This window comes from Hyperolius riggenbachi, chromosome 1 (genome assembly GCF_040937935.1).
Source record: "Hyperolius riggenbachi isolate aHypRig1 chromosome 1, aHypRig1.pri, whole genome shotgun sequence".
Classification (NCBI taxonomy): Eukaryota; Metazoa; Chordata; class Amphibia; order Anura; family Hyperoliidae; genus Hyperolius; species Hyperolius riggenbachi.
Genome location: NC_090646.1, coordinates 230912841 through 230929969, shown reverse-complemented (window position 1 = coordinate 230929969; position 17129 = coordinate 230912841). Strand labels below are relative to the sequence as shown.

The 17129-nt window shown below is 41.5% G+C and overlaps 1 protein-coding gene across 5 annotated transcripts in view; it reads right to left on the bottom strand.

The window, feature by feature from the left end:
- TBCK (TBC1 domain containing kinase) overlaps positions 1 to 17129 on the bottom strand; it is a 330567-nt gene that overhangs the window by 152058 nt on the left and 161380 nt on the right. For all 5 annotated transcript variants that reach the window (XM_068231246.1, XM_068231264.1, XM_068231255.1 and 2 more), the window contains one exon: positions 12015 to 12051. In XM_068231246.1, coding sequence (XP_068087347.1) covers positions 12015 to 12051 — 37 coding nt within the window. The remainder of the gene's footprint in view (positions 1 to 12014; positions 12052 to 17129) is intronic.

The window sequence follows — 17129 nt, the reverse complement described above, 5'->3', positions numbered from 1 at the left end:
AGGGTGGATTGGAGGTGAGTACGAGGATCAGCAAATTATGATTATATTAACACAATAACTATGAACTATGCATATTAAACAATTTAACTGCCTACAAATAAGAAGCAGAGGTGCAGGTGTCTGAACCAACAAACATCTAAAGACCATCTAAACAGAGAAGTTTTTCAGAGTTCATGCCCTCTTAAAGAGACACTGAAGCGAGAAAAAAAATATGATATAGTGAATTGGTTGTGTACTATGAATAATTACTAGAAGATTAGCAGCAACGAAAATATTCTCATATTTTTATTTTCAGGTATATAGTGTTTTTTCTAACATTGCATCATTCTATAATATGTGCAGATTACACAACACTCAGCATTCAAAATGATTCTTTCAGAGCAGTCTGTGAACTAATGACCTCTCCTCTGGCAGAGAAAAAGTAAATAGTTCAGGAACAGTTGAGATAATAAAAGTTAGAAAACAGCCCTCTCCATGACTTTGAAAGTCATAAAGCTTAATGGCTTTTTTGCATAGAGATAACAACTGGAGTTTCTTAACTCTTCCTGTACTGGAAACAATTAGACTGATGTATCTGATCTTAATGTTTTATTTCTTAGCTGTACTACACATACAAATCATAATATCATAATTTTTTTTTTTTCGCTTCAGTGTCTCTTTAAGCTTATTGTGTGATGCACAACCAGTCAAAAATTTTAGAACATTTTTTTTTTATAAAATTCAAACAGTTCAAGTCCGGTGATTAGCTTTAAAGAGGAGCTGTTAGGTATAAGGTCTCAGAGAAAATAAACACATATATCAGTAGCTCAAGATTGGCTGTACTTACATTACATATGCATTTCACTGTCCATGTTTGTACTTCACATAATTTTTATATAGTATTTGCAGAGAATGATGCTCCTGACAGCTCATGGCAGGTTCCATGTTTGTCTGTCTCCTATGAAGCCAAATGTGTCGTCATGTCCTGCCTGCTTCCTGATGATTCCACTCTCACAAATGCTGGTAATGAATAACACTACTGTGCAGTGAATATTAATTAGCCATGTGGCTAGGAACAATAGCGGACTCCTGCAGTGTACTCTGCCCGAGATTTATTAGTGCTGTGAGCTAGACTGTTACATGCTGTTGAAACTTGAGCCTCACTAGCAGCCAGGGGAGGGCCCCAGAATGCTTTTCAGTATCTGTTATTCGGCTTGCGTCCTCCTTAGGAGCCTGGGAATATGGAGCCTTGCTGTCAGCAAACATCTAAAGTAAGAGAGATTTTTAACTGCAGTATTGCCTTTTTGGCTTCCTTCTAAACTGTTTAACACAGGAGAATAGAGGTTTAAATTAGCTTTTGCAGCCTGACAATTACTCTTTAAGGGTACAAAGGTAAGTGGGGGACTGCCAGATGTAAAAAAACTACTACTACTACTACTACTACTACTACTACTACTACTACTACTACTACTACTACTACTACTACTACTACTACTACTACTACTACTACTACTACTACTACTACTACTACTACTACTACTACTACTACTACTACTACTACTACTACTACTACTACTACTACTACTACTACTACTACTACTACTACTACTACTACTACTACTACTACTACTACTACTACTACTACTACTACTACTACTACTACTACTACTACTACTACTACTACTACTACTACTACTACTACTACTACTACTACTACTACTACTACTACTACTACTACTACTACTACTACTACTACTACTACTACTACTACTACTACTACTACTACTACTACTACTACTACTACTACTACTACTACTACTACTACTACTACTACTACTACTACTACTACTACTACTACTACTACTACTACTACTACTACTACTACTACTACTACTACTACTACTACTACTACTACTACTACTACTACTACTACTACTACTACTACTACTACTACTACTACTACTACTACTACTACTACTACTACTACTACTACTACTACTACTACTACTACTACTACTACTACTACTACTACTACTACTACTACTACTACTACTACTACTACTACTACTACTACTACTACTACTACTACTACTACTACTACTACTACTACTACTACTACTACTACTACTACTACTACTACTACTACTACTACTACTACTACTACTACTACTACTACTACTACTACTACTACTACTACTACTACTACTACTACTACTACTACTACTACTACTACTACTACTACTACTACTACTACTACTACTACTACTACTACTACTACTACTACTACTACTACTACTACTACTACTACTACTACTACTACTACTACTACTACTACTACTACGGTTAACCAAATTTGGAAAATAATGTACATTTCAGAAATATACAAGATGGCCTTTTGGAGAGAAAAGGAAACAGGTTAACAACTTACAGCTTTTCTGAAGCAATAGAGATTGATCAAGCCTTGAAAGTTGTTGCTATCAATTTCTACAGGTTTCCCAACTTTCCCTAATGACTGGCAACCCCCTCTGTCTGCATAAAAGCAGTGTTTCAATGCGCACTTTTGAGTATTGTCTGAACAGTATGGCAGAAAAGAGTGTGTTGAATAACAATGGCAAAAAAACCCCCAAAACAATGAACAATGGAAGAGACACGGAAAATCATTAACATTTAAACGTGTAGGTCTTTCCAACAAATAATTTATCAAGAAAGTCAAGGTGTCAGAGTACAGTACAGTCTCCTTCACCATTAGAAAGCACTTGGAAACTGGGGAAACCTCAACAAGAAGAGGTATGGCAGGTATACAGCCACAACAGCTTCAGAAGACAAGTTTGTGGAAGGAAACAGCTTGCATAATAGGCAGCTCATGGGACCACAGCTTCAACCACAGCTTATCCGTTGTCATAGAAAGCAAGTCTCAGTTTCAACTGTAAGGAGAAGACTTTGAGATGCAGGTCTGTAGGTAAAGAAAGGCCTTTCTTCTAAGATGTCATAATAAGAAAAAGAGAATTGCCTGGCTATGAAACATTGGCACCGGACTACTGAAGACTGCAAGAAGGTGTTATTGACCTATGAATTAAATTTATCATCTTAACCATACAGGATTCTGTGACATATGGAGGAGGGAGTTTGATGGTCTAGAGTTATTTTGCTGGATGCAGTACAGAGTAAGAGGCACACTGAACCAAAATGTCAACCCCAGTATTTTGTAGCACCATGCAGCACACTCCAGGAGTTTATCCTACAGAAAGATAATGATCCAAAACATAATTACAAACTATGCCAGAAGTATCTTGGGAAAAAAAGAACACGATGGTAAGCTTGTAAAGATGATTTGGCCAGCACAGTCGCAAGACATAAGCCATTTGAGCTGGTTTTGAGTGAACTGGACAGAAGAGTGAAAGAAAAGAAACCTGCAAGTGCCACATATTTATGTGAGCTGCTCAACAGAGCTGGGAAGAACTTTATGAAGAATATTTGATTTCCATTGTAACCCAGGAACACTAAATGACTTATTCAGCTCAAACAATAAAAACATTAGTTACTTTTTCAACTTTTTAACACAAAATTAGACTATAATAATACTCTACTTTTAAAAGTAAAAGACATCCCACTGCTCCTCCTCAACCTACTCAATGAAGGATTATCACCTCACATGCTATTAACCACTTCAGCCTATCTGGACTAATATACTCATCCAGATAGGCTGCACTTACTGCCGCTTGCCGTGTGCGCTCCTGCCGTTAGCCCCCCGATCAATGAATGGGAATATAATTCCCATTCATTGATCTAAGTCCCCTGCAGTAAAACCAACGGCCTCTTATCAGAAGCAGCAGTCTTTCTGAGTAAAACAAAGTTTCCCGTCCTCATTCTAGTTCCTGGAAGCGAGATCATTCCTTTCCAGGACTTTTTTACTGTGGCCATCATGTGGCCAAATAGTAAGACTACACCCATATACATTTTTTTAATAATAATTAAATACATTATATTACATTTAAAATTAGCTGTTTACCTCCCACACATAGTTACCTAAAGGTCTGAACTTTTTAAATATGCATGTCAAGAGAGTATGCTAATATAATTTTTTAAATTATAGGCTTGTAAATAGTGATGGATGCAAATTGAAAAAATGCACCTTTATTTCCCAAAAAAATATCGGCGCCATAACTTGTGATAAGGACAGAATTTAAACGGTGTAATAACTTGGACAAATGCGCAAATAAAATACATGGGTTTTAATTACGGTAGCATGTATTAATTTCAAACTATAATGGCAAAAAAATGATAAATAATGAATTTTTTCCATTTCTATCTTAATCTTCCTGTTAAAATGGATTTAGAATAAAATAATTCTTAGCAAAATGTACCACCCAAAGGAAGCCTAAATGGTGTCAGAAAAAACAAGATATAGATCATTTCAGTGTGATAAGTAGTGATAATGTTATTTGGCGAATGAATGGGAGGTGAAAGATGCTCGGATGCAAAAAGTGAACAGCACTGTGGGCGGAAGTGGTTAATCTTTTGATTGATAAACTGCACGAAATTGATAAGGTTATGGATTAGCCACAAAGAGGTCAATTGGTCACCGGCAGATGCCTCAAAAACAAATAAAACAAAACACCACGATCCCTTTAGCATTCACGGTTTGGATATTTAACTTATGTCATATTATATTACAGTAGCATTGGCTCCATTAACAGGTGCCAGGCACAATAGGAAGAATTTCTTATCCAAATATAACTACTGGCAGAGCACATCACTCCAGTACTAAATAAATAATTTTAGAAGTCTCAACATATACCTACAGTTAGAAAAAAAGAACTTTAGTAAACATATAGAATGTCAGTATACAGTACTGGAGGGGAAAAAACACAAGGACAACGGCAGCCCAAATGGTGCAGTATGTCTCAATAGGTGTTCAAAAAAACTTCTGAAAAAGGGGCACTCACAAAGGTGGGTTGCACACGGGGCAACCGACCGCTTCAAGCAAGTGGAGTGTTTAAACCTGACTCCACGCAGGTATACCAGCAATCCTGGGTCTGGTCGCTCTCTTAGCAAAAAGATCCTGCGTACCTTGATTACCACAGGTGGTGGGATCCCACCTTGGTTTAGGTGCGTAAGGTTCCCACCCAGGCAAGTGGGGGGGAGATGGCACAGAAGTGGCAAAGAGGCGCCCAATTTTTATAAAATACTCTAAAATCAATAGATTTGATTTTTTGTTATTTTATTAATTTTAGAGTATTTTATAGAAATTGGGCGCCTCTTTACCACTTCTATATATAATGTCAGCTTTCGTTGTTACTACTTCAAAAACAGTAAATGTTTCATCAACAAAACCGGTTGTGAAGTCCTCCAAGGTATGGTCAAGCGAGGCTAAGCTCAACCTTCAAGCCTGTTTTGACTGTACGGACTGGGAAGCCCTGGCAGCCCCTGACCTGGACGAGTGGGCGGATAACGTCACCTCATATATCAGCTTCTGTGAGGCCTCCTGCGTCCCAACCAAATCCTTCAAGGTCTACCGAAACAACAAACCGTGGTTCTCCAACAAGCTACGGCTATTGCGCAAGCGCAAGGAGGCGGCGCACAAGGATGGCAACCAGGAGGACTTCAGGAAGGCAAGGAACGCTCTGAAACGAGAGCTGAGAGGCGCAAAAAAGGAGTTCGCTGAAAAGTTGAAGCAGAACCTGCGCTCGAACGACTCACGAGCCGTGTGGCTAGGGCTCAAGGCCGCCACCAACTACAAGCCCCCACCGCAACACGCTTCACCCAGCTCTGAGTTAGCTGAAGAACTAAGCAGATTTTACTGCAGGTTCGAGAGACAGGCTGAGCCCGGGGGACACCCAACACCTCCGACCCTCCCCCCAGTCCACGCAAATAGTGACACAAGTAACGAAGACCCACTCCCTCTGGAGGTGGGCGAGGCAGATGTCCGGCGCCTCCTGTCCAAGCTAAAGGCCAGGAAAGCCTCGGGCCCCAACGGTGTGTCTCCAGCCTGCCTCAAGACCTGTTCATGGCAACTTGCTCCCATCCTTTCCGCAATCTTCAGTAAGTCACTGGCAGAGGGCAGAGTCCCTGCGTGCTACAAGAGGTCCACCATCGTACCCGTGCCAAAGAAACAAGGCATCACGGACCTCAACAACTTCAGGCCTGTGGCCCTGACGTCTGTCATCATGAAGTCACTAGAGAGAGTGGTCTTATCCATCATCAAGCTATCCACCCTGCCCCTTCTGGACCCTCTCCAGTTTGCCTACAGGGCAAATAGGTCTACTGATGACGCCTTAAACATCTGCCTGGAATACATCCTTAACCACCTCGACAGACCAGATGCGTATGCCAGAGTAATGCTACTAGACTTCAGCTCGGCTTTTAACACCATATGCCCACACATCCTTCAGAATGTCCTGGCCACACTTGGGGTTCACTCCACCCTACGCTCATTGATCACGGATTTTCTTACTGGGAGATCCCAAGTTGTCAGACTGGGGGACATCTACTCCAGGGAAATGACAACCAACACAGGGGCACCCCAGGGCTGCGTCCTGTCCCCACTGCTGTTCTCCCTCTACACAAACAACTGTAGATCCACGGCGGACTCTGTCAAAGTCATAAAATTTGCCGACGACACTACCATTGTTGGTCTCGTCACCAAAGACAATATCCAGGATTATCAGCAGCAGGTGGAGAGAATATGCCACTGGTGCATAGAGAACAGTCTGGTGCTCAACAAAGCCAAAACTGTCGAGCTAATAATTGACTTTAGGAAATCCGCTCCCACTCCACCTCCCATCTACATCGACAGCGCCGAGGTGGCCAGAGTGCCCTGTGCTTGCCTTCTAGGCACCACCATCTCCAGAGATCTCAGTTGGAAGGCCAACATTACGGCAACCCAGCGGAAGGCCCAGCTGAGGCCGTTCTTCCTCCGCCAACTGCGGAAGTTCGGCATGGCGCAGGAGATTCTAACTTGCTTCTACTCCTCCATCATCGAATCGATCCTCTGCTCCTCCATCTTGGTCTGGTATGCGGGAGCCACTGCCAGTGACCGACACAAACTACAGAGGATCATCAAGTCGGCGGAGAGGATCATTGGGAGACCTCTGCCTCCACTTGACCTCCTGTATAACACAAGACTGGGTGCCAGGGCGCTGAAGATCGCAAGTGACCCCTCGCACCCAGGCCACGGGTTCTTCTCCCCACTACCATTTGGCCGGAGACTTCGGGCCATCCCCACTAAGACCACCAGACACAAGAACTCCTTCTTCCCTGCAGCCGTCAGCCTCCTGAACTCCCGTAACATTCTCCCACCCTCTATCTGTGCCTTACCACCTGCACAGGAGCGGTCTGTAATAAATACGCTTTTCGAAGCAACCTGCCATCACCCCTGAGTGGACTTTGTCCCTGCACCCTGGTTAGAATCCAGCAGTGTCCTGGAATAATGCTTACGTCTGCTGAATGTATATTTGTGTACATACATTTCCTCTTTCTTGAGTGCAATATTCCTGAGTACGATGTTTTTACTGTCTGTCCTTTTGTATTGCACTGTATCTGTGATGCTCTCCTTTGCCTATGTACCTTTCAGAGCTATGTATTGTGCCAAACCCAATTCCGGGCATGACCCAGTCATGCTTGGCGAAATAAAACTATTCGGATTCTGATCAATTGTAAGGATGGAGAGAATGCACTTTTAGATGACAATGCACTAAGTGTTGTGTCTATTTAGTTACTAGAACCATGGCAACAGCCCACTGGCAGGCATTATTACTTGCTAGTGGTCCAAAACTTGAATGTTCAGCCTCACATAAGAGGTGTCTGGACTTTCATTATTTTAGACTCTTGAAAGAGCAAGCACATTCAACATAGCCAACTTCACTCATGACAAAAACTCTGGGCTGCCATTATGGAGATAATTCATAGAGTAGAAATAATTTGTCAGTCAACGTCTGCATTCAATGTGTACAGTTCAGCTCCCTCAAAGCCCTGCGCCTAAAAGTCTCATACTTTTATTTCATTTTGTTATGAGTGGTGGTAAATAGTGTTGCTGTTCGAAGCCGAGTTTTCTTATTTAGAAACCTGGATAATATCATACACAGCATTTCAGGACCATTACTTGTGGAGAGAGTAACCAAATTGTGTTCGATGTCACTGTTCAGGTGACTCTGATGTGTCCTAAGTTGGAAGGGGAAAGCATTGGAGTTCCATGAAAAGTGACATGTAATGCAGCATCTTGACCCTTTCCTCAAGCAATGGTCCTGAAGTGCCATGGATGGCATTATCCAGGTTTCCAAATTGGGAATACCAGATTTAAACAGCAACACCAGTGTGAATTATGTGTAACTTCACTCCATCGCCACACAAAATAGGATATACAGTATGTTCCAGGGAGTCAAACCAGTAAGGTTCAGATTTCTGGTTATCCACGTAAGAGCCACAATGTAAGAAAGAGACAGACTCCACAGCTGTGAGAGTAGCAAATTTTGCATTATATCACGCTAACAGTAACACTTGATGAAGGTCTTGATGACTGAAACTTTGTTCTTGTGGTTACTGTGATGTAAATAATGCAAAGTTTGCAGTTCATCCAGGTGGAGTCCCGGTTTGTTATGCCATGTTGGTAAATGATGCACCTGTACAACATAAATGAAAAGTATATGAACTGTATGAATGACAGTTTATACAATAACAGCCCAATTTTTATTGAAAGTATCACTATTACAAACAACTGGAAAATGTTAAAAATATGTGTACACATACATAACAAATGCATATTTGTCTCAGAATAAAATGCACTGTAAATTACATTTTTCCTATGTTGCTCTCGTGTCTAGTTGGTATTATTAATTTGGTGACTACTGATGACAGGTTATAGAGACTTCTATGCCTCCTCATAGGGGATTTTCAAAAATTCCCTTATTCTTTTCAAAGACATTCTCTGAGAAGGCCCTATACAAAAACTGTCCAGCCAGGTTTCCTACTTGTATGTACACTACTCTGGTAGTTGTATATTGCCACTGTCATTCATGGAGTACTTTTGAAAATAAAGGAAAATAAAGGAAACCTTGAGAATCTCCGATGAAGAGATGTACTAGTCTGAAACTTGTCAGCCAGAATTATAGAGAGGTCAGAATAATAATGCCTACTTAAAGGGAACCAGAGATGAAAGTAGACCTAGAAAATGAAAAAGCTTTTCTACATACCTGGGGCTTCCTTCAGCCCCATCCGCGCTGACTGATCCGACGCCGCCGTCCTCCGCTGCCTGCATCTACGAGAACTGGCTCCTGTCGCTGACGTCATCGGAGCCAGGCTACGCAGGAGAAGTGCGCCCTCCACGTATCTCTCCATACACTGCTGCAGAGATACACAAAGAGCGCACTTCCCTTACGCTCAGACTGGCTCCGACTGACAGCAGAGCGGGGAGCCGGTTCTCATAGCTGCGGGCAGCGGAGGACGGCGGCGTGGGATCGATCAGCGCGTATGGGGCTGGAGGAAGCCCCAGGTATGTATAAAATCTTTTTCATGTTCAGCTCTGAGTCCCTTTAAAAAGAAATCATAACCAAGATTTGAACTTCATCCCAATCAGTAGCTGATGCCCCCTTTCCCATGAGAAATATTTTCTTTTTCTCAAACGGATTATCAGGGAGCTCTGTATGGCTGATATTGTGGTGAAACCCCTCCCACAGTGTGATGTCAGGACCATGGTTCTGACATCACACTGTGGGAGCCTTGTTGTATTGTAGGAAATAACAGCGGTTTCCAACTGCCAAAAAAAAGCAAGCATCATCTCCTTCCACTGACATCACCTGCCAGCAGTAAAAATGTCACCATGTGATAAATGTCAGAATGTAAATCAGGGAGAGGAAAGATTTTACAATGTGCAAACACTGACTAAATCATTTATACATAATTATTGTAAAAATTAAGCACTTCTTTCATTACGTTATTCATTCCTCTTTAACGTAACAGCTACATAGGAAAAAAATAATATTTTACAGTGTATTTAACTCTGGAATAAATTTTCGGTAAATCTCACTCATCTTTTATTATAGTGTTCCTATAAAAGAGCGCGTGCAAAATACTGCAGACAGAAGCGCTTTGCTGTATGTCTGTCGTATAGCACTTCGGTTTAAATTCATCTGGTAAACTTTATGCCAAATGATTTCAACTGAATTATATTACAGAATTAACAGTAGCATTTTACACATGAAGCCTTAGACTAATACTGAAACCATTTTTTTTCCTACAGGAAAAAGCAGTGCACATTAATCAGATTAATAGCTTTCAAAACAGATTAGTCAGGTAACCGAGCCCTGATCATTAAAGAAAAGAGATTTCAATCAATACAAGCTAAATCATTAAGATAAATGAAGCATTCTAAAGACAGGGCTTAATCTATCAGTAAGTCAATGAGGAATATAATTAGAGTATACTGTATTCTACAAATTGTATGCCACCACCAACAATTCCAGCCACACAGATGCTGCACTGACGGGTATGAGGAGTCAAGTTACATACAGTATCTATGAATAAAAACTCAAAAGAAAGCATGCATTTTCAAAAAGTAGGCTGTTCATTAACTACATTATAGACAATAATTGCACAACTGTAGTTTCAAATCAGCTGAAAAAAAAGGTTGCTAGTTTCTATTATAAATTCAGCTATCAAAGATATCCACCCTAAGCAATTATATACAACATATATAATGGCCGTGCAAATCATTTTGATACAGAATGCCATTAAATACTGTATCATCTTTCGACATCAGCCTTTAGCTACTATAACTTTTTTTTTTAAAGAAAATTTGAAGGAAACCATGGCAACAGTATACAGTAACTAGGTGTAAATATACCCAGAGTTCGCCCTTCTCTGTTCTTCTCAAAGGTTAAAAAAGTCTGTACAAAGCATAAAGATAAATGCACTGCACTTTTTCATCTCCTTGTGCTTGTTTTCTGTAATGACACAAGCATTCTTCAGAGTGGATAAACCTCACATCCGTGTTGATTCTGGAAAGCATACACATCATTTGGGAGTAGTCGCTTCCATTTCAGTAACAGGTGACAGAGATGCAAAGCACGTTTCCCTTAGTTACTCACAAAGAAGAATATGGAAAGGTTCAAAGGAGGGAGCAGAAGGAAAAAAAAATAAAAAAGTAACCACCACAGGGCATACATTTGAAAGTGTAAACCCCCACCTCTGGGCCCCTCTGCAATCGTAGGCACTGCTCCCCTGTAGTTACACCCCTGCTCTCTGGCCATCTTAACTGCACCATCGGATAAGTGTGCCGAAAAAAGTGTCACCGACCATTACTTTTAATGCACATCAGCTCCTGCCTGCATTTGGACACTGTATTGTACTGTTACAGTAGCACTGCTAATCTCTCACCTCCAGAGGAGTGATAAGTAGCTGGGAAGCATTAGAACTTCATAAGTGAAAAGTAGCTTTCCAAAGAGAGTTTTAGCTACTGATAATAGTAGGGAGATTCCCTTATTCTGTGCTTGAAAAAACATAGCCTACTGTACTTGCAGATTTTGCATCTTCTTGAATGATGCAAGCCATTCTTGGATTTAGACATTCATTGTTTAATCAAGCCTGGCAAGCATTCGTCACTTGACCTGCTCTCTGCATGAGAAACTGGTAGAGTTATAACACAGGAAGCCTTCTGCAAGAAAGCGCCAGATCAGCAGGCGTGAATGCGGCCTCATAGGTTTTAATCTTCCACCTTGATTGAACTCCTATTACACCAAAGTCTTCTCATTCCGCTGAGACGCTGCTTATTCCTTCTCCGCTACACTCCAGCTCTCAGTTTCAATTACACCTTCACTTCCATCTGTCTGCAGCCTTTAACCCTTTGTATCCAGTCAGGATGTGTTTTAACTGACAGCCTCTGGATGTTTGCTGACATTTAATATCTGTGATCAGAAAATATGACATGTCTAGCTATGAAGGGAGGCAACTGTTTATATAAAAAAAAGCTGTAGACAGAAGAAAAAAGTAGTACAAAGAGACAACATTGAACATAAGAACAAAATGACAAAGCTGTGACTTACGTGTGAACATTGTCAAAAACCACGGAATTGCGTACAGCTGGAAGAGAACAAAGGGAAATCAATCTGTGAGCAATCAGTTCTGGATACCAACATGTATAGCCACTATGCCACATTAAATGTCAGCTAAGCTACATGTCTCAGATGTGATGAATGGTGCCTCTACATTGACAGAATGCCTTGACTGATCAAACCATCTATCACATTCTCTACAGATCTTTCTATTAGACAATTGAAAAAAAATAAGGAGTTTAGCAGCCAACTCCACCTTAAAGAGTAACTCTAGAAGTGTGACCACACAGCTGTCATCATGGCCAAACTGAAGCCTATTACTTCATGTAAACATTTCCCTTCAATTCAGCTACTGTAGTCCAGAAACTGCCATACACAAGCTTTGTGTTATGAAGTCCGACCCCAAAGATTCCAGCAAAGCTTTGGGATAATTAGGTCAAATGCATTTCTAGCTGTAACCCATCCTATTGCATCTAATTTCCTCTGCTAAACTTGCCTTCACCTCTCTTGATACATTCAGCAATGCACACATGGATGCAATCGACTTAATGAAGGCAGTATCATACTACACTGGAGAAGTCTTTGAACCTCTGGAAAAAAAGGGGGGGGGGGGTTGCATTCTGCAGTTTTTCTCTAAGTGCTTATCAGTTGGATGCAATAGTTATGAAAGTCTGGAGGTCACATGATTACTATTTGTGACGTTGGGAAAGGGGTGGAAAAAACGGATCAGCTTATTTCGGCGTGAGGCTCTCAAAGTCGAGAGCCATGCGCCGAAACTGGGCGCCCCATAGCAGCAATGCGCGGGGCGCGTAGCGGTAATTCGGGGCTCTGGCGCCTGCCACACCCCGAATTACATCTCCCTCCAAGTTGCAACAACTCGGAGGGGGAATAGTTTTTAACGCCGCCTCTGAGTTTATCGGCAGCATAGAGAGCCATCATTCAGCTCTCACCGAAGTGAGCGGTGCCGAAATAATACAATATAGGCTGAACAGAGGCGCCAATAGAATAAAAACAGTAATTAAAAAGTTAAAAGTTCGCTAAGGAGGCTAGGGTGGCTCCGCCCCCTCCAAGCAGACACAGAAAACTGTGTAATGTAAGCAAAATAAATTTATTGGTACACTCCAGGGTAAAAAATATACAACGCGTTTCGCGGGTATGAGCCCGCTTCCTCAGGCAGTAGAAGTAGGAGTACACTATTGGGGGGAAAACAAACACAAAGGCACGTATTGGTGTGTGGTAAGACAAAAATGCTCACATGATCGTTAATCTGCTTGTTCTTAAATATGCGTTAATTGTTACAGAGGGCTATGGGGGAGTGTTAAAGTGATTAACATGCTGCGGGGGATTATAGGGTTTTGGTGTGCAATTGGATGGACCCGGGGTGTGGGGAAGGTATGGGGAAAAAGTGAACTTAGGAAGTAGGAAAGGACCGGCTCGGATAGAGTGGGTTTGGATAACAGGGAGGAGTACATGAGGGAAGAAATGTGCCTGCAATTTAAAACGAGGGGAGATAGGCTGCTCCAGTGGATAAAATTCATGGTTTTCAAACAACCAAACATCAGAGTAAAAAACTTTAAGTAGTCTGTCCATAAGGGAGGGATAGGGTTTTGTATCCAACACTATGTCGCATAAAAGCGATAAATGTGCAGACGGAATTAAATGAGAAGAAAAATAACTTACCAGCAATCTGTCAGCAACACACCTGGCGCCAAAGTGCCTAGGTGTTGTTGCCTGGTCCCTTAAATAATGACTGCATTGCTCTTGATCGATAGAGTGGGCGGGCAGTGTCATTATGGTAATGATGCGTGTCATCAGAGGGCGCTGAGGTGTTGCCCTGACAACGCATATACGGAAGTATGAGGCACACAGCTGCGTCTAGACTGAGTGCCCGCTTCCGTATTTGGGCGGAGCTGAACGGACAGCGTCATCACTACCCAGCTGGAGTCCGAATGCAGGCTGGGAGTGGGCGCTCAAAATGCGCATGTGTAGGGCAGTGGATGACATGTTTGAAAAGGGCAAAACGCCAGGAGGGGTGTTTGTGGTTACGGAGCAGGGCTGAGGGGAGTATATGCCCAAGGTAAATAAGTCGGGGCCTTCGGTTGGGTTATAACAAATTGCTTGTTACAGTGTATTTCAATAAACAACCCCAAAAGATATGTACGTAGTTGGTTGCTGGTAAGACAGTGACCCCATGTGGCCAAAAAACGGTACTGTAGGTGGGGAAAACATGCTTTAGCTTGTAAGGACACAAAAGTTCATCAATAAAATAATGCAACAAGTAATGTGTGTACGTACAGATACATACATGTTTTCAATAAAAGTCAGAATGATGTACAGCATAAAATTACATTGAAATAACATTAAAAAGACGTTAAAAAACAAAAAGACGTTAAAAAACAACCATACTTAAAATTCAAAAAAACAAACACGGATCACAATAATGAGGTCTCACAATGATTGGATAAACAAGTATTCTTATAGTGTTATAAAGGCGATGCTTAACATGTATGGTTGAACACGGGGATCCGAGATACGGGAAGTTAGCTGTTAGTGCCAAAGGAATCAACGTATATGGTAGAGAGATAGATAAATACAGCAAAAAGGTTGTGATCATATTTGGAATTGATAGACCATCAGGTAAAATTACATACGTGAACAGAACAAATAAAAATGTACCAATAATAGTAAGACAAAGAATGATAAAAGAGGCGACTGAATAAAATGAAAATATTTATGGTGTTGTTTAGTAGATTTTTTCTAACTGTTCATTGAGGCCCTCAGGTGTGAGGGTTTTTAGTATTTGTATCCAGAACATCTCCCTCGCCCTCAATTTTTCAAAAGCGTCGTGTTGATGTTGTGAGATGGATTCGATAAGGGTGATCCGGAACAAGGAAGGGTCGCTGTGATGGTGTGTGCCAAAGTGTTTTGATACACTGTGGAGTGGGAAGTTTTTGAGTATATTTCTTTTGTGTTGTCCAATTCTGCTACGTGCTGGTTGAGTGGTACGCCCCACGTACTGAAGGTGACAAGGACAAGTGATGATGTAGATGACATATCTGGAGGTACAAGTTAAGTTGTTTTTGATAGAATATTGTAATTTGGTGTTAAGGGATTGGAACATTGTGGTGGTTTGTACGAATGGGCAGGCCATACATCTAGTCTTATTGCAGGGTGAGCATCCGGGTTTGGGTGAGTCGTTCATGTCATTGTCCGTTGTGGGTATTCTTAACCGGCTGGGTGCTAAAATGCTTTTCAAATTAGGAGCTCTTCTGAATGTGATGGCGGGATTAGGTGGGATGATTGGACGGAGATATGGATCTTGTAGCAAGACATCCCATCTATTCTTCAGGATAGAACGGATTTGGGGATGCTGGGCATTGAATTGTGTAATGAAACGAGGGCAATCAGAAGTGGGTGATGGTGTCTGATCAGGAGGGGGGTTGGTGTTTTTGGGTTTTTTCGCTTTGAATATAGCATCCTTTATCAGTTTTTTGGGGTATTTGCGGTTCTGGAATTTGTCTGCAAGTAATTTAGATTGTGTGTTGTAGTCGGTAACATCAGTGCAATTTTTGTGAATTCTTCTAAATTGACTGTAGGGGGTATTAATAGTCCAGGGGCGATAATGGAAACTGTCAAAGTGTATATAGTTATTGGCATCTACCGGTTTGAAGTATGTTTTTGTTTTGATCTGATCGGATTCGGTGAACAATGTTAAATCTAGGAATTCAATGCTCCTCGTGTCGTGATTGGATGTGAATTGTAGTCCGGCCTGGTTGTGATTCAAATGTTTGAGAAAAAGGGGAATGAGATCGGTATTGCCTTGCCAAATGAAAATCAGGTCATCAATATATCGTTTGTAGAATATGATATTGTTGGAGAAGGGGTTATCGGATAACATTTTCTGGATTTCCAAAAAACCCATGGAAAGATTTGCATAGGAGGGGGCGAAGGACGAACCCATCGCTGTCCCGCTGGTTTGATGGTATACCTTATCCCTGAAGGTGAAGATATTATTGTGTAGGATGAATTCGGTGCAATTAACTAGGAAGGTCTGTTGGCTGGGGGGCATTAGAGGATTTTTGGACAGAAAATGAGTGATGGCCGAAATTCCGTAGGTGTGGGGTATGTTAGTGTATAAAGCGGTGACATCACATGTGAGCCATGAGTAATCATCCTGCCAAGGTATAGGACTGAGGAGTTCAATGAGGTGTGTGGAGTCTTTGAGATAGGAACTGAGTGATCTTACAATTGGTTGTAGGTGTTGGTCAACAAAACGTGAGAGGTTGCTGGTGAGTGAATCAATTCCAGAAATGATGGGGCGCCCTGGAGGGTTTCTCAGGGATTTGTGGATTTTTGGCAGGTAGTAGAAAAAAGGGGTTTTGGGATTTTGATTGATAATAAAATTTCTCTCGTTTTTGGAGATGATGTTGCTGTAGAAGGCCTTATTGATGAAGGTTTTAAGATTTTTGCTAAGTTCAGAGGTTGGGTCTGTGTCAAGAGTTTCGTAATAATTGGTATCGCCGAGTAGGCGTTCTGCTTCCTCCAGATAGTCTTTGGTGTTGAGAATGACAATCCCTCCCCCCTTATCTGCTGGTTTGATGGTGAGGTTGTGGTTGTTCTGTAGTGTTTTGATGGCTGTCTTTTGTTGGCGGGTGAGGTTGGATGGAGGGTTAAGTTTGTTTGTGTGGATGTTTTGTAAGTCCTGTAGGACTAGTGCATAAAACGTATCAATGAAATTTCCCTTGGATGCTAAGGGATAAAACCGAGATCTTCCTTTGAGTTGAGTGGTGATGAAACGTTCTGTATTGATCTCAGAGGTGGATATGGTACATGTTGGTATGGAGTCATTATTGGTAGTGATAAGGGTTACGGGGTCCTGGGGGGCTGGGGGAATCAGTTTTTTGATGGCAAAATGTCGTTTCAGAGTTAATTTGCGTACATAGGCATTCAGATCTGTGAAAATTTGGAACATATTAGATTGGTTGGTGGGACAAAAAGATAGCCCTTTCTCGAGGAGGGTTGTTTCGTTGTGGGATAATTGGTAATCGGATAGGTTAAATATGCATCTGGTTTGTGTGAGTTGGGGATTAGGAACTGTTTTTATTA